The sequence below is a fragment of the Rhinolophus sinicus genome, linkage group LG06, assembly GCF_036562045.2.
Source record: "Rhinolophus sinicus isolate RSC01 linkage group LG06, ASM3656204v1, whole genome shotgun sequence".
Lineage (NCBI taxonomy): Eukaryota > Metazoa > Chordata > Mammalia > Chiroptera > Rhinolophidae > Rhinolophus > Rhinolophus sinicus.
Window position 1 is genome coordinate 30,950,262 of NC_133756.1, and position 27,439 is coordinate 30,977,700.

General features: G+C 33.8%; 1 protein-coding gene across 3 annotated transcripts in view; it reads right to left on the reverse strand.

Moving 5' to 3' along the window:
• Positions 1 to 27,439, reverse strand: part of ITGB3BP (integrin subunit beta 3 binding protein) — a 41,038-nt gene that overhangs the window by 389 nt on the left and 13,210 nt on the right. For 2 of the 3 annotated variants that reach the window (XM_019731515.2, XM_019731504.2), the window contains exons 3-8: positions 19,502 to 19,637; positions 17,196 to 17,262; positions 12,728 to 12,806; positions 12,214 to 12,307; positions 11,708 to 11,767; positions 5,487 to 5,537 (exon numbers count right to left, since the gene is read on the reverse strand). In XM_019731515.2, the coding sequence (XP_019587074.2) occupies positions 5,488 to 5,537; positions 11,708 to 11,767; positions 12,214 to 12,307; positions 12,728 to 12,806; positions 17,196 to 17,262; positions 19,502 to 19,637 (486 nt within the window). In that variant the 3' untranslated portion in view covers position 5,487. The remainder of the gene's footprint in view (positions 1 to 5,486; positions 5,538 to 11,707; positions 11,768 to 12,213; positions 12,308 to 12,727; positions 12,807 to 17,195; positions 17,263 to 19,501; positions 19,638 to 27,439) is intronic. The other variant, XM_019731525.2, reaches the window with a different exon arrangement.

Consider the following 27,439-nt stretch of genomic DNA (forward strand, 5'->3'; position numbering starts at 1 on the left):
TAACATGCATCTCATGTATGACATAAATGATTTAAACACCCACTTACCACCATGTTACTTCATCCCTAGTTTAGTTAGGTATTGGTAATCTCTCAATTGCTTATTTTTGAGTGTTCGAAGCAAGATTCACCTTCACAGATATTTGTCAACATGACTACTCTGACGTCGCACTCTGCACTTTATGTGAATATGGATTATGACGTACTTCTGAGAGGGTTCTAAAACTCCAACATGACCCACTGAAAACACCAAAATCTACATGCCTTTTGTCTGTAAGCCTTAAGGGCCTTTCAGCAGGTGTTTCCTCCAACAGCTGCCCCCCCAGAAAAAGACAGTATTTACAGACATTCCTATCCATAGTGTGTCCCTCTGGGGACTCCTAGTGGTGGTTAGCAGTTCTTGTCTATTTGGCCTTAGGACCCTTGTATGAAAGGAAGCCTTTGAAGAAAGCAGCCATTGGCAATTGATGGAATATATTCCCATAGGGCACGTGGACCATTCACTCCCGAAATACCCCTTCTTTCATAACATCTGTAGCTATGAAGTAATGCATGGTAGGCTACTATTCTTCAGAGTGCACATATGTTCTTATTGTCCTATAAGAGGACAGGTTGACAATGCTGGCAACCGACTTTTGCCAACTCTTGCTTAATTAAATCTGGTCTTTATTCTATAGCTTTTAAGCTATCTAGTGTTCACTTAATATCCTTATAGGTTATTGATACACAATTATGAGAACTAATGATAATACTAGAGGAAAGGAAGACTATCATTTATTAAATAGTTACCATAGGGGAGGTACTAATTAAGCTAATTATTTTGTACAATCTCACAGGCAAATGTTATCAGTCCTATATTATAATTAAGATTTAGGGGAACCAAGTTATCTGGTTTAAGGCCACACAGCTAAGCAGGAAACAGAACTGGTGCTAAACATCTAATCCAAATCCTCTTCTCTATTACAATGCCAAGCCCTGCAAAGACATTTCATCAATTGATCATGGTTGCTAGGAGACTTGTGTTGATAAAGATTCTGAGGCCAAATTCAGGACCCGGCAAAATGCTTTGATCAATAGTCTGGTTAGAGATTGCCAACGTGCTATGAGGTGTCTAGCACGAGAGCAGGGACTAACAGTATGTTTGTTATCTCTACACTGCCATACTGGTTCTGGAGATAATAGAACACAAATGAAAAGCAATTTAGATACAATGATGCAGTTTATGAGCAGCATTTCGACAGGACTCATCCTTCATGCAGTAATTATATTCTTTCTAAAATATATTTTGGAGTTTTACTTCTCTAATAATCTTCATGGTCTACTTCTGCCTAATGAATGAAGTCTGAACTTAGTGGCCTGGAGATCACAACTGTCAATGATGGGGCTGGAATCTACTGTTCAATCAGTCTGCTTCTCTGCCTTTTTTTGTTCATGTTCTCTGCCTAGTATGTTTATACAGCCCATTAAAACCACCCATTTTTCAAATTCCAGCTTCCCAGTAAAGTACAAAGTTTCCTATACTACGGTCTGGATGGCCCTCTGTCAGAAATAATGTAGAGTGGAATAACTGGAGCTGATTTTAAAATCATAAACCCTTAAGTAATGACCTAATCACCCTAGAGGTGATCTACGTCTGTTGTGTATTCCTATACTGACTACTCCTTGTTCTTCATTTGGTACTTAGAGAGGAATGTTTATATTCCTCAGGCTGAAGAGGAAGGAACTTCTGTCAACTCTCTTGCTCGCTATACCCTATGGAAGAGTGACACATTTGACTGGTCTACACCTTACTACTATGACATGTCACTACTCTTACATAACACTCTTCCCCACAATTCAGTTTGCCTTTCACTATCTACTCTCAAGACCAGCGGGTGTTTGTGCTTCCTAATTTCATACTGTAAGGAGACCATCCCATCCTGTCTCCTATCTATATCCAAGCACAGAAGACAGGCCCGTGGTCTTCACTGGTGTAGAGGCACATGGACGTGGGGGTCTATTTCAAAGATCCAGCTTTCTCCTCAGATTCAGGACAGCACACAGGGCTCAGATTTAGATTTCACTTCTGCCTTGGCCACAAATCCACATTAGTTACCCACGCTTCTACCAGAGGGCCTGCCGTATTAGAGGGTATCAATTCCTCCACTAATCAAGTTGATCCTCTGATCCTCTTTGGACTCAATCCTTTTTTGTATCTGCTATTGCCCAGAACCCTGGAAAGAAGGGTCTGAACGTGTATCACTAATCATAGCTGGCCTTATATTATTAGTTCATGTATATAATATAAATCTTGTATCCTGAGCTTGATTACAAGGTTTCAAAAAGTTGGTATTACACAGTGCTGTGTTAACACTAAGCCTCATACTTTTGTTAATCAAGTGATCTATCCACATTGTTTCTAGGTAAAGTATCTCAGTATCCCCTGTTAACATTAACCAGAACCATGCATTTTCTCCCCACCCACTCTTTTGCTTGTCTTTGTACTACCTGTGGCCTATGGGTTCCTGATCCCCTTACAGTCTCCCTTATTCTAACATTATTTTATAAAGCCGCCTTTTTTTAAAGGCGCTGGGCGTGAACTGGTACGGGGGTGGTTCTCCTGACGGAACAACAGAGGTCAGCAGGAATAATCGCTAAGTGTGGGTGAGGGCAGGAGCAGATGTGCAGACAGGGAAGCTGGCCACAGTGGTGTCGAGAGTCCATGACCGTTTCTGGGCACAGGACAAAACCAGGGAGTCTGATACCCTCCCTCAGTTATGTCAATTGGGCAGCTATGACAAATGCACAAAAGAACAACAATGAGAAAACATGGAAGAGAGGAAACGGAGGTAGCCTACCATAAGGTGACCTATCAACAGGTTTTGAAAGATGGGCAAAATTTTGACAATGATGGGGGAGAATGTACGCCAAGCAGAGGAGACAAAAACAAAGGTAAAGAAATGAGACAGGCACTGTCTGAGGAATGTGTCTGGAGAAGGGCAATTTGGGGTGACTGAGATACAGGGACAAATTGGAAAGGAAAACTGGTCAGATCAGGAAGGGTTCTAAAGATCAGTATAAATTTGGATTTTACTATGAATATGGTGGAGTAATACCTCCTAAAGCATACTTTGTCCAGAAGCAGGACAGGCTGTAGAGGAAGGGACGAAAGGGGAGAGAGGTAGGTTACGACGGGCGATGATGATAACCTAGATGACAGGTAATGAAGGAATAAACGAGTGCAGTGGGCATGGAAAGGAGAAGTAAACATTTTTGGAAGTGATATGACCCAGCAGGAGTTTGTATGTGGGGACAAAAAGAGAGACACAATTTTGCGGTTTTGAGCCTTATTATTAGATAAACGTAATCCCCAGAAAGGCAGAATGAAGAACAATTGGGGGGGGGGGGATGATGAAATCAGCATACTTGCGGGGACAATGTATAGCAGCTGAGATGTGGGTTTACAACTCAGGAGGGTCACGGATAGATTTGGAAACAATATACACTAAGGTGAGAGCTCAAGTGAAGCGAATGGATGAGATCATGAAGAAATTGCCCAAAGTGAGAAAACAGTCAAAAGAACCCAGGGAAATACCTCATAGGTAAATCAAGTTTCATTTCAGTGCTATTTCTCTCTGTTGCTTCCCACTAAAAGGGAAGTCGACTGGTAGGTTAACCTTAATTCTTTAAAGCTTTCAAGCTTTTTGAAAGTACTACTCAAAGACTCAGAAGAACACCCCTAACATGTGATCTTTGCTAGAATTGATGAACACAGAGCTCCTCTCAGTACTCTTAAGTTTCCCCAAAAGTTCACTAATGAGACTGTCGTATACTAAATGTGGACTTTCATTTGCCCAATGTGTAACTGTGAATATGTATTTATGATCACCATCTAATAGTTCTTTGTTGGATTTTCATGGGTCAGAAATTTTATAAAATACTTAACCCAAAACAAATGAATATGTAGATACATGTGTAAACATACTATATCCTACCTACTTCATAGGATCTAAAACCCGTGACCAGTAGGGAAACCTGACATTCATAGATTACTGCTATGTAGAGGGCAAGAGCACAGACTCTGGCACCAAGCTACTCAGGTTAGTATCCTGGCTATCTCTTAGGTGATTCTGGAATAAGGTACTTAATCTCTTTGTGCCTCATTTTCCTTACCTATAAAGATAACAACTATACCTATTTCACATAAGTGGTTGTGAAGGTTAAATGGCTTGTGTATAAAGTGCTTATAGCAGTACCTGGCACATTGAAAGTGCTCAATAGATGTTAGCTACCAGGATAAGCTATTATTTGTTGTGTGCAGCAGAATGAACATTTTAATGAATGAAAGTGACAATTTTCTATATAAGATACTTTACAAATATTTTAAGAAGAGCTGGTTTGTTAGAAAGCTAATATTAACCACTTGAGATACCATTTTCAAAGAACCCTATTTTCAGGATAGAAGTCTTTCATTTTGCATTAATTTTTTCCTAAGAGATAGCAGGCAACATCTGGTTAGCTTCTAAGAAAATTAGTACTGATACCACTAAGTCTGGGATAAAGCTAGTTCTTAATGTGAACCTTCAGTTACAGGTATACTAAACACTAGTATCACATGACTCATTGCTTTTAGCTAAGTTATAATAAGCTATTTATAAATAAATCTTTTTTTTTGCCTGTATTGTTGAATCCACAGGAACTGTTTTGAAGAAAAGGTACAACTAATTAACATGTAATTATTTAATCAATGCACCACATTTCCATCATAGACTTGTTATACCTTGTTCAGTCAGGCATGCCCTATAGAAACTATAATCGACCTGTCAGTATCTAGTCAGCTATTTATACTAAAGGTGCTCAATTATGGGCCCTCTTTATACTCACTTAAAAATATGCCCTCTCGGGGGGGCCCAGGTGGTTGGAGCGCTGTGCTCCTAATGCCGAGATTGCCGTTCGATTCCCACATGGGCCAGTGAGCTGCGCCTTCTACAGCTAAGATTGTGAACAACGACGCGACATTGAGCTGGGCTGTGGAAAGCGGCTCACCGACTGCTTCAGCCAGATGGAGCACAAGGCTCATAACACCAACATGGGCCAGGGAGCTGCGTCCTACACATCTAGACTGAGAAACAATGGCTTGAACTGGTGTGTGTGTGTGTGTGTGTGTGTGTGTGTGTGTGTGTAGACTATTGAATAAACTTTAAAACCAACAACAAGCTCCCCCCGCCCCAAAAATATGCCCTCTCTGACTTTTAACGCTAGCCTAGACAGCTCAACAGCGCTCTTTTCCAATCAGCCTCTAATTCTCATATCTTGTCACACTGCCCTCCTATTGTTTGTTTATAAAAATAGATTACATACAATTTCAAATAAAGCTCCAAAGCACATGGCCCTATTTTCTTTGTGGGCAGAAAGTACCAAATTTGATAATATAAATAAAATGTTTCCACCTGAACAAAACAGAGAACTTTAACAAGGCTAAACGTAATTAGAAAGGTGAAACAGTACCTCAATTTAGAATGGCTTTAAGGAATTCATAGCTGTCAAGATGATGTAACTCTATACGAAAGAAAAAAATATATATTTTTTCAGAAAACAGTTCAAAGTAAGTTGTCACAGTATATGACGCAGAATAGTGAATTAAAATAAAATTAAAGAACCCAAACATAAAGTTTTATTTTACATTATAAATAGCAGCTTTGGGGCTATAAAGTCTCATTTCAACATCCTACTGATTTGCCTGATTCTGTTTCAGAATGTACATTTAAACAATTAGGATAAGAACTGCCAAGAAATGTATTACTATAATGTATGCTTATGGTTTATTATGATTACTTGTCTCTTGTGCTGGATTCTATAATCCAGAGGATAGGGTCGTGTCCGTCTTGTTCATTAGTGTATCCCCAATGCTAGAACAGTGCCTGGCTCATAGTAGGTATTCAATAAATATTAAGTGAATGAGGCCTGGAAGGAGATAGCAATTTGTAAGTATTTGACAATATTAAGATAATTCCTTTAAAATATTCTGAGAGTGGACATTTGTTTTTATTCATTTACTGAGCATGCATTGTGGACCTTCTATTTGAGTTCTACACAAGGCTCTGGGGTTCCAGCACAGAGATAGGACTTTTATTTGCCTGGGAGGAGCCCAGAAAGAGCCCTGTACCCAGACAATCACAATACACTACAACATGATACATTTATAAACATTCAGACAAGTGTTGTAGAAGCCTAGAAGATGAAGCAATTTAGCTTTACTTAGGCGAGCTGGGGAGAGCTTCACAGAGGATGTGACCTCTGAGGCTGACCTTAAAAAACGAGAAGTTTGCCAGACAGAGAAGAAAGAAAGAACAATCCAGGTAGAGAGAAGCAGTACAGAGGCCTGGAGTCCCAAAAGAGAGAAATTCTAGAGGGCTAAAACATATGGTACAAATGGTATGAATTAAAATGACTATTTTCCCCCTATGTGAGGTCTGAACTGGAGGAAAAAATCACCTAACATTTACTTATTACACAAGTCCTGCTTTAAACTATGCAATTAGCTATATAACACTATAAATATCTACTTTATTATTACATATATGTGTTTAAAATACATAAATCACTTAGAGAATTTATCTAACTCTTTTTTGAGGAGCTTTTCTGACTGCTGTAAGTTAACATGAAAAAAAAAATTCACCTGTCAGGTGACATAAAACCAATTTCTACTAAATGTGCCAGAATAATTTTTCTCCACCTCAAGAACAGTTATCTTCAGTCTGTTCATTACTGTCTTTTTATAGTATTTTTATTTAATAAAACCTATTAAGACTACCATACAAATCTCTTTACTTATGCTTTTATCTTTTAGCTGATCAATTTTTATATTGCTGACATCCCTTCTTCACCATTTGCTCATTTAAAAATTCATAGTATGTGTGATATGTCTCTGGAGAAAATGTCTATAAAATTTGTTACAGCTGGCAAATGTGTATGAGTCAGTGATAGCACATGACTAAATGCTTCACAGAAAATAAAATTTGTTTCTGTAGTAAGCAGAACTGTTTAAATGTTATTTATTTTTATGTTTCGAAGAAAATATATTGTGAAGTGCTGCATTGATTTAATACGCAACTATGTCTGTGTACACGCTGTAGAAGGAAAATTTATGAAACCTTTGCACAACTCCTTTAATTGAATTTTCCAAATCTCTCACCACACACAAATAATCAATATCTTCTGCAGAGAAAACCAGTCAGAATTATTACAGTCTTTCGTTTCAATTTTGTTGTCATCAGCACATACAGAGCACCTGGATATTTGTAATGTCGGATAGCAAGTTATTTATACCTCTTAAACACATAATTGCTATTAAATGAGTTCAAATCTATAGTTTTAAATTTTTTTCCTGACTACTTAAAAGATAAAAATTATCATACTTCTAATAAAGTGTAAGACAATTTAAATCATGGACAAAATTATTTAAAAGGCTTTGAAAAGCAATAAAGCAGTTTGTTTTCCCTTAAATCCTAGACAAATCTCAAGTGAGCAGTTGAAATGTGTCCCCAAACCAGTGATGGATGATGTAAAACAACAGCATTAACATTATTGACAGGAAAGGTATGAGCCACGTACAGCAGCCATGACAGCTGAATCCTTATCAAGAGCTGATGACTACAGTTGTACATGAATGCATATTTGTGTCACCCAAACTAATATCTCCATTATTTATCTCCAGATAAACTAAGAATGTTAAAGCATAGGGAGAATTTTTGTTGTTTCTCCTAAAACTCATCATGTCTAAACTTCAAACCTCAGTGCTTTTAAAACCGAAGTATTTGTTTGAAAAAAGATACTGTTTAATGTTAAGATAGAATAGAAAAAAAATAAAACAGTAGTCTTCTAGGAGTAAAATTATTTAGCTGATATGATGAATACTTTTTCAAGACTGAGTGGGGGAAAGAACAACATATTTTTAAGTTGAAAAATACTTCAGTGGGTGGTAAGAATGAAAAGGCAGTGTCAAACTATTTTATTGTCTTAGAACAGGAGTTTAAAATTTGTCCTGTAGTCCAAAAATTTGAAAACTTTAAAATCTTACAACCAAGATGAATTTTACAATGTTAGAAGATAGTATGTTAGCTAAGGAAAACAGAAATATTATAGTCTGTGCCTTTCTTTTTAAGGCTAGAGCTAGAAATTCTGAAATATTTTGTATTACAAACAGCTGAAACAATCAACTTTTTTTGAACAATGTAAAGTTCAGATGGTTAACATTTCACTTAAAATATGCATACTACAACCTACACAATTATTCTCAAAAATGATAAAATATGTTTTGGACTGAAGCTAAATGTCTAGATTTCACATCTTGGCAACTGCTCTACAACTTGCTTATTCTTTCCAAAAACATTTTGTTTACTGAAAGTACTAGTCACAGACAAACAATGATGGTATTTTCTAATATCTCTAGAAAAAATGAAAATACTAAGTACTAGATAATGCCATCTATTGACTTAGGAATATTTGTATCAAGTTGTTTTAAGTTGAGGTTCATTATGTAAAGTAAATAAATTTCATGCCTTACCATGTGATGATAATGTGACATTCCATTTGTATCAACCCATTAAATGGTCATATGTTTCAAATCTTCAGCATAACAAATTAAAGATAATTTTGAAAATTCACATCCAAGTGTAATAGAAAAAGAACCTTTCATTGCATTACTTTTCTAATAGTCATGAAGCCAATATTATTAAGGAAAGTGAAGTTAGGCTTACTTCCTAAGTAACTGAAAAAGAAAGAAGCCTTCCTTTGTTTAAGAAATTTGTATTTAGCAGAGGAGATCCTCTTTTATTTATATACTCTATCAAGGCATTCCCTGATTTCTAAGCTCTGGTTCTTCTGAAAACTATGAAAATCTCAGTGTACCTTTCAATGTTATTGTATATGTTTTAATTAAAAAAAAAATAAGTTATATAAAGCTTTATGTCAGATATCTTTATTTAAAATAATGGAGTGTTATTTTTACAATTATACTCCTCTGTCTATAATAAAAACTGCAACTGATACTAAACAAACTAGCACTGAAACACAGAAAAATAAATAGAACTAAGAGACCAATTTGAAGGGACAATGACAGCGTAAATGTTGGACTTCTCCTGGTATTGTTTACTTTAACTATTCTAGGAAAAATTTATAAGAATCTGAAGGACATTCTTTTGATAGTAAAACAAGTAGTTTGTTTATCCTCATTTTCATATTTACCTAATAAAACAAATCCAATACATAGTATAGGGATGATTTTATATTACATAATTTCTAACTATATAATTTCTAATACTATGAAGATTCTAAAACATTTTAAAATTTAGCCAATTCTTGGTAATAGCATAGTAAAAGAAGAGTCAAGTAGAAATTTCTACATAAAGTTGAAGGCTATATCCCCAAATAAAAAGCTGAGGACTACAGTAACATGAAAGGAACATATAAAGCAAATTAGTTTGAGGTGTTAAAAAAAAACTAACGAAGTCCTCTTTAAAGGAATGTATGAATAGAAGGGGATGAAAGTTATTAACTTAGCAAAACAATTTACATATATATGTGCATGTGTTGAACATTATCTTTAACCAAAAAACAAACAAAACAAAAAAACCCCACCAATATAAAAAAATACACATATTAGGAACCAGAGAAAGAGGAGGGAAAAGCACTCAGTAAAAATATATAACTCAAACAAATATATATTATAAAGAAAATAAGCTTCAATCTATTTTCAGGCATTACTTCAAAACAGTTAAAAAGCTAATGAAGATTTGAATACCTCAGGAAATATGAGAGCTAAATGTAGCTCTTGCCAGGACACAGAAATGGAAGATGGCTTATATATTCTAATATATACTATATATTTACATATAACATATTATATATCTTAACTCAATGTTCATTTAAACCACAACAAATAATCAATGCTTATTAGAAATTTTAAAACACGATTTAGTGATACAATCCTCCTGAACAAAAATACTCAGTCCTTAGGGAAACCCTGGTAATGGGCAAGTCAGTTTTGATGCCTAAAATATTAGAAAACAGTTTTAAGGCTGATCATGCATAAACACACAAAGAATCAGTACATACTGGGTAACTGAGAGAACTGTTTTAACACATGGAAATAACCTTAATGTCTTAATGCATGTTTAGCGAAGGAAATAATACCTTTGGAAAAATTTTTCCCATTAAGTTTTAACAGTAAGAATTCTCTTATTTGTTCTACAATTTTTCCTTCCTCATTTTTCAAAACATAGTTTTGAAAATAGCCAACTATGTAAAACCTAATTATCATGTTTTAGGAAATTACAGATTAAAAAAAAAATTCACACAATTGTCATAGAATATATAGCCTCAAGATTTTCTCTAACTGGTTAATAATAAACATTCCAATTTCCCATCATGATCCTCTAAAACTTGTCAAGTTAGGAGAGATGAAAACCGCTGAAACTCAGTTATGCATTATAATTAAGTTATACAGCATCGGAAAGATCTCAAAAACCTTTTCTAAGAAAGAGCCCACCTTTATGTTCTTAAATTCTTGGGATCACAATGGAAGTTAGCTGTTCAACTAAATGGCTCAGGAAGCCTGCTCAGCTCCCTTCCCACATGAGTTTTGGTCTTGCTATGGATGCTGACTTGCCATGAACTGGTTGGCTTTGAGAACTGACCAGCAGGGGATCTCAGCACTTTCCACTGCAAACTCATCACCAGCTTGTTAAAGATCCTAACCAGTCTAACATACTAGATTGGTTGAACCAGTTTCAGTTATGCCTCATGTTTCAATCTGAAAGCTGGAATGACTGGAAGATTATTTATTTTAGGATGAGGCAACATGGAATACTGAAAAGACGATGCTTTTTGAGGCCATACTGGTCTTTAGTTGGAATCCCTGCTGTAACTTGTAAAGAGAGTGTCTTTGGGCAACTTATGTAAGATTTTCCCTGTCATTGTTTCTTATCTATAATGACAATCATAATAGCTATCTGGCAGGATTGCTGTAAAGATCTGCTGATCCTAGTGTTGGGAACATCGTAATTATTGGTCCTCAATAAGTGGTAGTCATTGGTACTCAAAAATGATAGACTAAAAACATGGCTTCCCATTTCAAGGACAACCTCTGTAGAGACTGCTAAAGGGCATTCATGTCAGTAATATTTAAATGATCCCTCTTAAGTTGGTCTAAAGGTTTTAATATTTTACAATCCATGATTATTTCACTTACTGAGGTGTGGATGTGTATGTGTTATGGGAACTTAAAACCTGCTTATTTAGTTTCCCATGCTGTGAAATGCTCAGAGGCATAAGAGTTAACAGTAGATCAAATGTCATTAATGATCTGAAAGTTTTTAGAAAACTGGTTACAAAGTAACTTTTTATGCTTGTGTATCCTTCTAATTCACCATTAAGAGCTGCTGTATATTAACTCATTGTTGTCCCATTTGTCTGTATTCTCAAAAAGAACTTTTAATAAAAATGCAAAATTTAAATCTTAAACTGAAACATTTTTCAAAAGATATTTAAAAAGTTCAATCATCAGAGAAGTTGATCTCATCAGACACGGTCTGCTAAATGCCATATAAGGTTTTTCAAATGAGATTTGTGTTCTCTTAGAAGAGTACACTAAAAGACCATGAGGACTGATTTTAACTGATGAGATGAAAGGATCTCTTTATGTTATAAATTAAAAGACAACTTTTTACCTTTGCTAGGAAGTCTTGAACTCTTCTTTTCAAATAGTTTTTGTTTTGTTACTTTTGTCACTAGAAGAGAAAAGAATGCCTTGTTAAGAATTAACATGGAATATGAATAATTTCTCATCTTGGAAGAAACTTCATTAAAAAAATTTGCATTAATATATATGTATAGGTATCAAGTACAAAATGCAGTACCTTATTATACCTTATTTAAAGAATGAGCACTACATAAAAAAAAGCCTAATACCAGTCTCCAAGGTACATTCTTTCCCTTCATATTTACCACCAATCCTTGAAATAACATATCCCAGTAAAAGACATGTGGCTTATTTTTAAAATAGTATTTCTATCATATGTCCAGCCAGTAGTAATATATATAAAGAACTCTATCAAATTTAAATTTGGGAAAAATGAATAGGTTTATGTCTGCAATTGAAAATATTAAAATACATATCTAAGTGTGCAAATAAGGAATGTTGAGACACCATTGTACACTCATAAAATTTTCTTACTTAGTTCTTTCGTTTTCTGCATTTCTCTTTTTAAGAAACATGATGAACAGGAAACACCAATGAGATTTTCAAGCTCTCTACTGCCCTCCAAAGCCTAAAAGAAAGTCATTTGAAATGAGTTAAGTAAGTTCTCCTCAAAGATAACATTACTGACAATTCTAGTGAAAATACAGCATACTGTTTCCTTCATCTGAAAAACTTAAATTCTATGGTGGGAAACTTAACATTTTCTGGCAGATCAACCATTACAAGTCTTAAATGCCTGTATGAAAACAATTTATTAACTAAAAAGACTAAACATAATTTACAAATTTACTTTTAAATGTGAACAAGCTATTATGGTTAATTAATGTTAATGTAAGAAAAGAAATTCCCATAAAAAGTAACTAAACATATCTCCTGCAAACTCTTTCCTGGATTGGATTCTCCAACCTGGGGCTTCTCTCCTATTCTCCTTTCTCAAATGAGGTAGTAGAAATATGAAATTACATTAAAAGAAAAAAAAAAGGCGAACCTGTACAATACTTAAACTTTGCATTATTTCCATGATTTCTTCTGACGATTTCTCAACTTTAGACAGCAACACCATGAATCTATGAATAATAAAAAAATATTTAGCAAGATCAAGCATTTATTCACAAGTCATTTTCAGAGCTTTAAATCTTTATAAATGGTCCCCCTCCATTCTTTCATTCCTTTACAAACAAAATATGTATTATCAACCATCCTGTCCTTTGGAGTTTCACTTTCTCTCATTCCCATTGAGCAGTGGGAGAGAAGATTATAGATGTAAATGTCCAAATCTGTGGAGAAGTTTATGAGTTCATTTGAGCCAAAATGACCAGATTTGGGGAAGCATGATCCCAGATGTTCCGGGGAGAATAACAGTTTTTGCAGCTTCTTTTAGACGTTTGGAATTAAGGAGGAGGGAATGTAAGGAAGATTACATGAAGGTGGGAGAAAGCAAAATACAGAACAGTTAACAAGACTATGTGCTTGCTTCCAGGGGACTGGAAAAGAGGATTATTTTTGGCAGTTCAAAGGTTTGTTAACCTAGATGCACAACAATAATGGACAGGGTCAGCCTAAAAACCTCTTACTAAACAAGTTATAGGCCTGAGGTGTGACAACCCACCATGATCTGCCCAGTTAGGAATTTATGATCAGATCACCCTTGAGGTTACTTGCAGTCAGATTTAGTACAGAGTACTTTTCGTTGACAAGATGTAGTTGGCTTATTCCTTTCTCCACCATATCACTTTGCGAACACTAATAGACCACCATGTCCTTATTTACTTACGTAGATTTAAGTCTATGAATCAGTGTTACCCAGTGATTTTTCTTTAAATAAAATAATAGGTTTTATGGCTTTAATATATTTGTGTGAAAAAGATGCAAAGTCACACTCTTAAATTTGAAAACAAAACTTCAGTTGTAATCTTACCTCCTGAACATACTTCTACTTAGCGTTCTGGAAAAATTATTTTTTTTAACATTTCTATAACTTTATATCATACTTTCTTTCCCTGGTATAACATTACATATATTCTGGAGGGCTTCATTGTCCATGTCTATAATTTCAAGGCTGCACAATACTGTACCTAGTAAACATAGCAATTTCAAATGAATAACTCATTCTTCAAGTGAAGAACTAGACCAAGCACTTTTTAAAAAAATTTTTAATTATTATTTTTTAAAGGAGGGCGCAGCTCACTGTGGCCCATGCGGGGATCGAACTGGCAGCCTAGGTGTTATTAACACCTCGCTCTAGCCAACTGAGTTAACTGGCCACCCCTAGCCCAAGCACTGTTGAACACGAGAATCGGATTACATACCTTCAAAATAAAGACAAAAATAAGAATGCAAAGAAATCTTGAATGCTTTGCAGGTTTGTTTTTAGCAGTGTCATGAGTGCAGGAATTCCAAAACTATTTTGTATTTGTTGTAGGATTAAGCAAATGTGTAAATATATTGCTGCTGTTGGGAGCAAGAGAGATCTACTGCTTGAGAAAGGGAGCAAATATGGAAAGGGGGAAGGTAAAAAAAAAAAAATCCTGTATCACTATGAACTCATTAGTTTAAAAAAGCCAATTAATAGAAGGAATGATGGAATTAGAAAATTACCACTGTGAAACCATCTTAGCAGTAACTGACTCAGTAAAGTAGACTACTCTCCCCCTGTGGGTGGGCACCATCCGATCCATTGAGGGTCTGAATAGAACAAAAAGCAGAGGGATGATTGGTTCCCTGTCTGCATGTTTGAGTAGAGACATCACTCCTCTCTTGCCCTGGAACTGGGATTTACACCATCAGCTCCCATGGTTGTCAGGCCTTTGGACTTGAACTGGAATTACACTTCTGACTTTCCTGGGTCTCCAATTTGCAGATGGGACTTAGCTTCCATAAATGCATAAGCCAGTTCCTCATAATAAATCTATCTATATATGTAGTTATATATACTTTATTATTAATCCACTATTAATTATTACATCAATATTTTATTATCACTAAATATATTAATAATACTTAAACTTTATATGTATATATATATACCTTGAGGGTGACAAAGAAATGTATACACATAAATAATATACCGATAACAAAAGATGAATACAAGTCACGTTTGACTTCTGCAATTACAAGAGGTGCTCAAAGTAGTTACTATCAGCGTACAGACACTTCTGACTATGGCCGACTACTGCTTGAGCAATGCTGACCAAAAGCGTCCACTTATATACATTTTTTTGGCACCCCTGTTATATGCATGCTATTGGTTCTGCTTCTTTGGAGAACCCTAACTTAAACAATTGCCAAACAAAACAAAAAATGTTATAATCATTTCTAATTGATATATAAATGAGAAATGTCCAGTTTAATTTCAGATTTTTAAAATCCAAGTCTTTAGAATGGTTTCACAAAATAATAAAAGAAATCTAAACAAGTGGAATAAATGAAGAACCCATTACTATAACTAATAAGTGGTTTTATTGACTAGGATTGAGTAATTTTATAATGAGTGGGGAAAACAATTAGAAACACATAATTTTTATATACTGTAAAATATCTTGGCTGTGCTTAAATTCACTAATTCTAATACCAAGTCACAGACTGATAGACATAAATAACAGAGACTTTTAGAAACAAATATTGAGAGAAATGAAATAAACATAGGTAAATTCTTAAGTGACCTGTAAGAAAGGTTTTGGCTCCTCCCTTGCTACTTGAGAGCTCACTGTTAAAAAATCTGAAGCTGTAAGCAAATTGATGGGTTTGAAAGAAGAAAGAAGGGAAGAAACCATAAAAAGTTAGAAGAGCTTAAGGGCAGCTGATTCAGAGGGAAAGCACTAAGTAGGTGTGGTTTGCTTATTACATGGTACCACTGTTGTCCAAAAACATTTCCTTCTTCACTGCCTACTTTTACTTCTAAGTTTGTTATATGTCATATAATTGTATCAGACATTCATTTGGGTTAGCAGGTATCTGCTTTCAAATACAAGATTATATGATTCAAAAATTGTTATTTGCCACTTGTTTCTACTGTATGTCCTTTTGTACAATTTGAGGTTTTTTTTTTTTACTATGTACATATATTGCTTTTATTTTCAAATAAGTTAAACAAAAAAATGCTTTCCTCTTAATACCTAGTTGAGATTGGTTTCTTTGAGGAAATGAGAATTTTGATTAGGGGAAGAAGGAGTAGTAATTCACAACAAAGGTATTTTGGGATAAGGCATATGAAAATAGGGCTGGGGGAGCATGGCTAGGGAAAGCAGATAAAGGGGTACAGCAATAGATGTAGGAGATGCCAAACAAGGAGACTTCTCTGACAAACTCTTCCCTGTGTCCCTATTGTACTCTAAACGGCACCATTTTCTATATCTTTTAAGGCAGATGACTACTGATTTAATACTATAGCTCCACTTCATTATGAAAAAAATTGACTTGTGGCCCTCACTTGGGGTTATAACCACATATTACAACAGTACTTGCATGGAAAATTCATTCTGAGTTCCACTCAAATGACTTAAAAACATTTTGAAACATTACCCACACCCATTTCTAAGTTGGGGAAAGTGTATTAACTTACAACATGGGACCATAAGCTCCCAATGGGTAGAAACTTCATTTTCCCCATCTCTATCCACCCATCATATTGTGTGGCACAGAAGATACACCTGAAGGGGTAAATAAGCTCAACATATGAACTACTTTGAAATTTTACCCCCTGTTCTAATTCAATTTTTCCCATCTCAGTGGATAGATATAAATTTTCTTTCTAGAGTACATACGCAGTAGCTTTCTGCACATAATGACTTGATTCAGGGCACCATGGGCAGGCCGATATGAAAATGGGTGGTTGCTGGCAGGTAAGCCTTCTAGGTTCCTTTAGATCTGCTGGCTTCACTGTGTTCCTAGCTCTTGGACCAGCTACCTGTTAAGCATTATGCTCCCAGACAATGTATTACTTCTCCATCCATGCAAATATGAAAAAGAGTGTTTCCCTCAATTTGATCCAAAGTTGATCTCTTATGTGTAGGTTGGGAAACCTAGCTCAATGAGTATTAAAATTAAGGTGTCATTTATCACCATCATATGAACACTGCAAAATACATCACAAATAAACTAACTTCTTTAAGAAAGAATACTTCACCTGAAACTAATATAAAATAATACTGAATATCAACTATACTTAAAAGAATAGCCAGAGAATGTAAAGTACAGGGAATATAGTCGATGATATTGTAATAGCTATGTATGGTGTGAGATGGGTAGTAGACTTGTTGGGGTTGTCACTTTGTGAGGGGTGTAAATGTCTAATCACTATATTGTTTTGTACACCTGAAACTAATAATAAAAAAAGAAAAAATACTTCAACTCAGTTATAACTATTAATTTCTGGAAAGATATTTCTGTTAATCACTTTAACAAATATGACCCGTTTCTTTCAAGATACATGTATGTTATTTCAAAAACAAACTTACTCATCGTCTTCTGTTCTGGATTCCTTTTTTCTGGTTAAACTGAGATGATTCAACTTTTTTCTGTTTCCTATATATGTGCAATAAAAAGAACACAAGGGAAAACTTGTCAAATTTTACATAGAATTTAGATCACCAAATTTTAAATAGAAAATAGAAGTGTAGACAAATGGAAGAAAAGAAAAAGTATCATGAAATTTGCTATGGGAAAAAATTTTCGTTATTATGAATAACTTTTCAATAGGTATTGGTTTTTTAATTTTTTTCCATTTGCTATCCTCCTATTTTTTATTCATGATCACATTATATAGAAGAGAACAATTGGAAAAAATTTCATTGCAGCTTAGTATATTAAAGAGAAAACTAGAGAAACTAAGTTATCCTTCAAATGTGTGCCGAGTTGAAATGTAAGTTTGATTTTATAGATTTTATAGCTCTAGTAGAACATGATTTTTGAACTTAGTAAACAATTGTTTTATGAGCTAACCATGTACGTGTTTGTTCTACAATACTTTATGGTACAATATACACTATACACTTTAAACATATTTGATGTATAAGTATTTGAGGACATATTAACATATGTGGCCTTACAAGTCATGATAAGGTTTTGAGTTATATTCTAAGTGTGATGGTAAGTGAGTAGTACCTAAAATGACTTTGAAAATGTTAGATAAAAGTGCTTATTTAAATTGTACCTTATATATTTGTATAATATTTAAAAAATGAGGATTGTTAATAGCCATTATGACTTCATTTGGAACTTAAGTTACTTCAGAAGAAGTAATTTAAGAAGTCTGATTCATGAAAGTCAGGCTTTTTTATTTCTAAAACATGTATAAGATGACACAATCTGACATAAGAGCCAAGACAGAATTCTCCTACCTTGAGACTTCTGTATATGAGATATATATATCGAAAAGTATATAAAACACATATGTACAGTTTAATTACAGAGTGAACCAGTGTAACTACAATATAGGCTAAGAAATAGAATATTACCAACTCCCCAGGAGCTCTTGCTATATGACTTTTTAAAAAAGAGCTTACTTAGTACTATAATCTGTGATAATTATCCACTTAAATGTCAACTGGAATCACGTGCCTAATCTTTTTATGGGCAAAAGGAATGGTCCCTTAAGTCCATATTTAATTTCAGTATGGAAATTGAGTACATATCCACTTAAAATCTATTCACATTTCAATTTAGATATGGTCCACCTCTAAGGTACTAATTTTTAATTTTAAACAAAATACATATCAAGTGTATAAAAAACAGAACTATAGAACTTGAAGAAAATGTATACCTTTTCATATATTTTTGTAAAAGCAAACCTAACAGTGATAGCTTTAAGATAAAAGGCATTTCATTAAAGCAAAATAAAAGTCATTCAAAAGTTTAAGATCTCATTACGGGTTTCATTACAACAAATTAGGTAAAATGAGAAGACTTCTTTGTTTCTGTGTAGCTTCTAGTATATGCTGAGCACTCAATATATTAACGTGAAACAATAAAATATGAATTAGGCTAATCATAGCATATCTAAAATATATTTTATTAAATTTGAGCCTACTTAAAATTTTATATTATAGAACCTTGACATGTCACTGATTCATAACCTTTTCCAATATTAAAAATTAAACCAATGAAATCTAGATTTCTGTATTGTTTAAATAAATATCTTAGCAACAAACTACTAGAGAACAAGAAATAGATATGGTCAAATTTAAACTAACAATGTTTTTAAAATAAATAATTTCTTATTAAAATTAGGTTATTCTCTTTTGGAAAATTCTACAAACCCTTCGCAAATGCATTTAAAATAGTAAAGAAAAAGAAAGGATTGAAATATAATAAATAGAAGCAGCTATTAAAGATACACAAAGTGTGGATAAAATTAAATGGACAACATGTATAAAAATAACATTTAGAAGTATCATTCTTAAACTGTAGTGCAGTGGTACCTGAATTATGTGCCTTTTAATTTATGCACATGATGGATAGCTTGTTAAGAGGCATATCTGTAACCATTATAATTGATAGTAGCTGAAGGCAGTCAGGTCATAATTTCTGTTTAATGGATGGCACAGTAAGAGAACAAAATCTGTAGTAGCTTTTTAAAATAAGTGCCTAGAAAGTTTACATTTATGTCCAAAGTAATATGTATATTCTAGCCATTTCTATGTTGAATTCTTTAAGAAAGACAAAAATCAGCTACATCAAGATCCATATATTATCAAATCAAAATCTTGATTTAACTAACAACTAGAAAAATATTATGGTAAATGGAAAGAAATGTTCAACTAACCTTTTGATGGTCCATTTTTGAGCACTTGTTCGTTTAAACTTGTGGGAGAAACATATGGGCTCATTCGACAAGTTCCAGTTGTTGGAGAATAATTTGTAATACTTTTCTTCCTTGTAATTTCTGAAGGATCTGATAACTGGAAATAAATGTTAACTTAGGACAAAAATACTTGTTTCGTTATACATCTTTGAAAATACCTTTGAAAACACACAAAATTCAACCAATACTCTTTTCCTTGCTCTTTCTTTCAGATTTTAAATATACTCAATTATCACCTTTAAAGTGAACATTATTTTTTTAAGTTATGTACATATTTCAGTTGTCCACAGTAATTAGGACATCTCAATTTGGTATTTATGGAATTTTAACATTAAAGGGTTACTACGTTCTGAGGTGGTTATTTCCAAACAGGTACGGATGACTGACTCTCCCAATTAAATCCTGAATTTTGCTGTCAGCTGAACACGAAGAATCATTATGGGGCTGAGCAAGGAAAACTCTCAGACTGTCTCTTATCAAAACCCATAAAGAAATCCTAGGGAGGATCAGTACTGTCCTAAACATTAACCAAGTTTCTCTGTCACAGTGTCTTATCTTACAGATAACCAAAATACTCAAACAATTGAGTATGGAATTTAAGGTCTTGGAGAATTTGGCGTATCCTGTACAAATCCTCTCTGTAGCTTCCTCCTCTGTGTTCCCACAGATCTTGTGCATATCGCCTACTGCAGTTAACAAATTTTTTACATTTCTGTCTACCCTACTAGAATTTGAGTTCCTGCAAATAAATATCATTTCTTCATCTTAGTATCCTACAACTCAAAAATGTGATAAATGACGTAAAAGGAACAGTCCAACATACTTGGCCAAGCCACTCTACATAGAATATATTCATTTGTTCATTAATTCATTCATCCATTACATGGCACCCGTATTCCCAGTCATGAGGCTATACCCATTTGAGCCTTAGCCCTCTGTTTCTTATCGTCCCTGGGATCTAGTCTTTCTTTTTTGTTTTTTGTTTTGTTTTTTTAATTAAAGTTTATTGGGCTGACAATTGTTAGTAAAGTTACATAGGTTTCAGGTGTACAATTCTGTATTACATCATCTATAAATCCCATTGTGTGTTCACCACCCAGAGTCAGTTCTCCTTCCATCACCATATATTTGATCCCCCTTACCCTCATCTCCCACCCCCCACCCCCCTTACCCTCTGGTAACCACTAAACTGTTGTCTGTGTCTATGAGGTTTTTTTCTCATTTGTTTGTCTTGTTCTTTTTTTGTTTTTGGGGACCTAGTCTTTTTAGATCCCTATTAATGATCCACTTCCTCCAAATACCCATTTTCACACTATTGATTGTTTGTTTGCGTTTCTGAATTCCCTTTAAACTTGTTTTCTATAATGCTTACTAATAACCCAACATTTGCTAACTAACGTGTACAAAGAAACTGAACAAATTGTTCTGGCCTCATAGACAACAGAGAAGAGGTCTTAGGGTAGTATGTGCTAAAGAAATTAAGAGAGGGAAAATCAAAGTGGGCTGCAGTAGTCTCACAGAAAGATTCCTGTGAGGGGGCGGGGGAGGCTAAGATAAGTGAAAACAAAAGGTATGAAAAACCTGACCTCTAGATGTAAAACAGACATCATAGGGTGGATTTGGAGGTTAAAGGAAAGGTCTGAAGGTTTGTGATGTGTTGCCAATATTGTAGAACTGAACTTTAGCTTGGTAGCTGTCTTGAAATAGTTATATAATTCTCCATTGTCAACTATTCTTTATTTTTAAGACACCATGGCAGAAATAGTGGCTGTTTCACATTTTTCAATAATCTTGGTATTAATTCCAGAATCTACAGCATCAAGTTTTTTTACAGTTAAGATTTTTAAATGACAAATACTTCTTTGTATTGAGGGAACAAAAAGCATTCCATTCTTTATTTTATGTACCCACAGTAGCCACAAATGTAACCAATATCTTAAGAAAAAAAATCAAACTATAATATCAAGTTATAACTCTAAAGCAATCTTTTTTGTAGGGTGAAAGGGTTTTAAGTCTCTTTATCAGGTGGTTATTATTACCTCTCCATCTTGAGTTTTCACCTGTTTATATGTATTCAGTCATAAACTATGACATTTATCCAATCCTACCCTACTTTTCCAAGAATTTATTGCCCAGAACTATTTTACTGTGTATGTACAAGAAATGAAAGTCACTACCCTAATGCACATTTATGTCAATCTGTTTTCCTATTTTCACCAAAAAATTATTTTTTCCAATTGCCAAATATCTAAACATTGTAACTGTAGATCATACATTTCTCCTTGAAAACAATTTTCTAGCTTTCATAAAATAAGTCTTTGTGTGTGCACGAGTGTGGGTGTCTGTGCATTTTTTTCTTCCCTCACCTTAAAAATACTGAGGCTACTCTTTTGATTTCTTTTGTTTGGTCATCTGTGTTGGTTAAAAGGAAAAGTTTGTCTACAATTATTATACACAGAGGGAAAAAGAAAACCTACTATCCCACTAAATATTCCTCAGTAAATAACATTTTTATCATAATATCTGTCTACTAATATATACAAAGGCATAATCTTATTTCTCTAAGATTTCCCTGCCCATCAAAGTTTTAAGAAGATCTTCTAACTTTTAAACCTTGAAGATGCTCAAAAGTGACCGTAGAATCCATCTAAAAATTTCTGTTCTGCCATCCCCCAAATGTGGAAGGACTTGGCCTACTGATTAATCTCCCACAACGGGAAGAGTTAAGAAGACGGATTTGAGAGAAGACTGAGCTACTACTTGAGAAGTCTGGCATTCTTTCCATTCAGCTGTGATGAGTGCTACCTACCAAATGCTTTAGAAAAAGAGGAAGAAAATGAGAATAGATTTGGGGAGAGAAGGGAAAGAATTCAGGATGTAAACAAAATGTAAGAAAACAGAAATCAGATAAATCACAGCTACTTCTCTAATAATTTACAACTGCTTGTAACATTTACTGACTGACTCCTTATAGATATTCACTACCACTACTAAAATAATTCTATGATCAGCCCAAATGCCACTATACTTTTTGTAAGAAGGTCAAACCTTGTACATTAGCGAAACTAAGGTTTGGGAATTGATTTTTCTGCCTAAAAAAAAGAAATGAATCTTCTCCTTATAATTTCAAATATATATGACATTCTCCTTCAATATCTTTCACAAATTGTAGCTTGCTTCGTCACTTTGTTTAAAGCACATTCTACCAAAAAGATGCCTGAATTTATTGATTTTTTACCTATTATAAACAGTCTAGAAAGTACTAACTAAAGGTTCTTTCAGTATTAAATATGAGATATAAAGGATCTGCTATTATTATGAACTACTAGCCTATGCTATCACTGAAATATTTAAAACACAGGTACTATAGGTATTTGGACAACCAGAAACAAAAGAAAACTTAAGTCAGTCAAAGGGACAGAATTTTTTATAAACTTATACTGGCTAATTAGGTTATTAGAATGTCTCACCTAAGATATTAATTATTAGTACTAATTATGGAATTTACATGAGAAAATCCTAGATTCAGAGGGTGCCAAAAAAAATGTATACCCATTTTAAGAAAGGTAAACTGTATTAAAGTTGTAATACTCAATATATACCGACAACAAAAGATGAATACAAGTCATGTTTGACTTCTGCAATTACAAGAGGTGCTCAAAGTGGTTACCATCAGCGTCCAGACACTTCTGATTACGGCAATCTACTGCTTGAGCAACCTTGACCAAAGTGTCTACTTATATACATTTTTTTGGCACCCCCGGAATTAGCTGTCTCAGAAACTTTTCATAATATGGGCCTAGAGTTCCTAGAAGAGTCCTAGATACCTAGTACTAACTTCTGATCAGCTGCAACAATTATCCTTAATGGTCCTAATAATGTTGGGGTTTTTGTGGTTGTTTTTAATGATAATTATGGAAAACAAAAGCATTTTTCATTCAGTGATCTTAAAGGGACAGCAGGAAAAAAATGTAAGCAATATATTAGATCTGTGGTGATGGAAATGTTCTATTTCTTGATTGGGTGTTTGATACACAGGAGTATGCATCTGTTAAAACTCCCTGAGTTGTACACTAAAGATCTGTGAATTTCACGATATATAAGTGTTACTTTGATAAAAAAATTTTAACAGGAAAAACTTTAAAAATTGGCTAAAAAGTTGATACACTAGTGTTTTGATTTGTGCTCATTGTTCCATATTTTAAGAAACTAAAATACTAATTTTAATATTAATGATATTGCTATTCTGTTATTCTCTTCCACTGTAATCTTTTTAATGAAATAAGAAGTTTTTATTGAAAGTTTTTAATGAAATATTTTCATGGTTGTTTCCCATCATTCCTTCATATATCCTCATGTTTCAAACTACAAAGTGAATTCCACCTCAAATATATTTCTGTTTATTCAAGCATGATTTACATACAATAAAATGCACAGATCTTACGTGTTGGGCTTCATGAGTTGACAACTGTATACACTGATGCAACTACCACCCAAGACATAGAACATTTCAATCATCCTAGAAAGTTCCATTGTACCCTGTGTACCCAATTTCCAGCCCAGAGGCAGCCAGTCTCTAATTCCTATAACCACAGACAGTTTTGCCTATTCTTGAACTTTACATAAATTAAGTATGTAACTTTTGTGTATTTGGCTTCTTTTGTTCAACATGTTTCTGAGATCCTCTATGCTGTTGCATGTGGTAGTAATGTGTTTTTTAAATTGTTGAGTACTATTCCTCTGTATAAATATACCACAGTTTGTCTTTCTACTCTCCTCGAAGGACATTTGGGGTATTTTCAGTTTGGAAATTATTCACTTATTATAAATTAAGTTCACTTATTATTATGAATTAAATTACTAAGACCATTCTTGTACATGTCTTTTTGTGGATATAATATTTTATTTCTTTGCGAAAGCTAGGAATGAAACTGCTAAGTTATAGGATGGATATAGATTTATTTTCTAGATATAAAATAAAAGCTAAACAGTTCTCCAAAGTGCTTGCATCATTTTAAATTCCCATCAATAAATGAGTCTTAGGTGCTCCATCCACATCCTCACCAACCTAGTGTTGTTTTAGTCATTCTAGTGTTGTTTTTTTTAAAAAGCCATCTGTTTGGTTGTTATTTAGCTATTCTAGTGGGTGGAAATAGTATCCGATTGTGGTTTTAATTTGTATTTCCAATGATTAATGATGAACACTTTTCATGTTCTAATTATCCATTTAAATATTTTTGTGAAATGTCTGTTTAAGTTTGTACATTTTTATTGCAATCTTTTTTGTTGTTGTTTATACACGTCTTTTGTCAGAGATATGCACGACAAATACTTCTTCTCAATCCATGGCTTGCCCAATTGTTATCTTAATGGTGTCTTTAAGGAGCAGAAATTTCTGATTTTGATAAAGTCTAATGTATCAACTTACTCTGGTTAGTAGTTTTGTGTTGTATGAAATTTTGTTTAAGGTCTGAAAGATATGTTTCTTTCCAGAAGCTTTATGCTTTTGGCTTTTATTTTATTTATACCTATGATAGTATAAGGAATGGAAAATCAGAATACATTAATAGCAAGAAAAGAGATTAGATCAATAGTCAAAAACATTTTAACAAAGAAAAGCCAGGACCAGAGGCTTCACTGGTGAATTCTACCAATCTTTAAAGAAGAATTGACACCAATCCTTCTCAAACTCTCTAAAAAAAAATAGGGAACACTTCCTAACTCATACTAGGAGGCCAGCATTATTCCGATACCAGGACTAGATAAATAAATCACACAAAAAAGAAAAGTACAGACCTGTATCCTTTATGAATATATATGTGAAAATCCTCAACATATTGGCAAACCAAAACAAAAGGAAAATAAAGAGGATTATACATTATGACCAAGTGGGATTTATCCGGTGAATGCAAGGTTGGTTCAACATATAAACCCAATCAATGTAATACATAGTATTAAGAGAATGAAGAAAAACACACATGATCATCTCAGTAGATGCAAAAAAAGCATTTGGCAAAAATCCAACATCCTTTTATGATAAAAATACTCAACAAATTAGGAGTAGGAGGGAACTTTCTCAGTCTGATAAAGGGCATCTAGCAAAAACCCACAGCTAACATTACTGGTAAAGACTGGATACTTTTCCAGTCAGATCAGGAACAAGACAATGATGTTTATTCTTGCTACTTCTACTGAACAATGTTCTGGAGGTTTTAGCCAGGGCAATAAGAAAAAAAAAAAAGGCACCTGATTGGAAAGAAGGAAGTAAAACGGCCTATATTTGCAGATGACATGATCTGATGTATAGAATACCCTAAATAATCTGTGAAAAAAATTAGAGTTACTGAGTTCAGTGAAGTTGTGCAATATACGCTCAATATAAAAGAATTAGTTACATTTCTATATACTAGCAATGACCAATCTAAAGTGAAATTATAAAAACATTTACATTAACATCAAAAAGAAAATATTTAGGAATAAATTTAACCAAAAGAGTATAAGACTTGTATACTGAAATCTACAAAACATTGTTAAAAAAAAAACCAAAGACAATAAAAATAAATAGAGATACATTATATTTTCATGGTTTGGAAGAATTACTAATGTGAAGATGGCAAATTCCCCAAATTAATCTGCAGATTCAGTGGAATCCCTATCAAAATTCCAAATGCCTGTTTTTCAGAAATTGATAAGGTGATCCTCAAATTCATATGGAATTGCATAGGATACAGAACAGCAGAAGCAATCTTGAAAAAAAAAAAGTTGGAGGACTCACACTCCCAGATTTCAAATTTACAGTAGTTAGAACATTTTGTTTACTTTGAAAACGTACAGTAATTAAGATAATGTGGTAGTGGCATAAAGACAGATATATAGACTAAAAGAATAGATCTGAGAGTCCATACATTATAGTCAACTGATTATCAACAAGGGTGCCAAGGTTATTCAATGGGGAAAACAGGAGCTTTCAACAAATAGTACCAGGACAACTGAATATATACATGGAAAAATAAGTGAATCTGGACTTCTATTCTCAAACTATGTACAAAATTTAGTTCCATTAGGTCTTTGACCTAAATATAAGAGCCAAAACTATATAACTCTTAGAAAGAAACGCAGTAAAAATTTGCATTATCATGCATTTAGCAACAGTTTAAGCTAGAATCCCCCAAAGTACAAGCAAAGGAAAAATAAACTGTATTTCATCAAAATTTAAAACTTGTGAATCAAAGGACACTATCAAGAAAGTGAAAAGATAACCCACAGAACTAGTGAAAATATTTGCAAATCATACATCTGATAAGGGTATAGTATTAAGAATGTATAAAGAATTCTTACAACTTAACATTAAAAAGACATATAACCCAATTAAAAAATGGGCAAAAGATTTGAATTGATATTTCTCCAAAGAAAATATATAGATAGCCAATAAGCACATGAAAAGATGCTCAGCATCATGAAGAAAATGGAAATTAAAACTACAGTGAGATACCACTTCACACTCAGCAGGATGGCTAGAGTCAAAGTCAGATAAAAACAAGTGATGAGAATTTGGAGAACTTAGAAAAGAGTTTGCACAGTCACTGTAGAAAAGAGTTTGCAAGTTTCTCAAAAAGTTAAAGATATGACCCAGCAATTTCACTCCTAGGGGTATAATTAGTACTTACAGGGGATGAGGAAATTGGGACTAACTGCTAATAGCTATGGGGTTTCTCTCTGGGGTGTTGAATATGTTCTGGAATTAAGATAGTGGTGAGAGTTGTACAACCTAGTGTGTATACTAAAAACCCTGGTATACACTTTAAAATGATTAATTTTTTGTTATAGAAATTATATCTCAAAAAACATCCTATAGTTGAGAAAAGAGAACAAACAACTGTGAAAAAGTATATGAAGTAT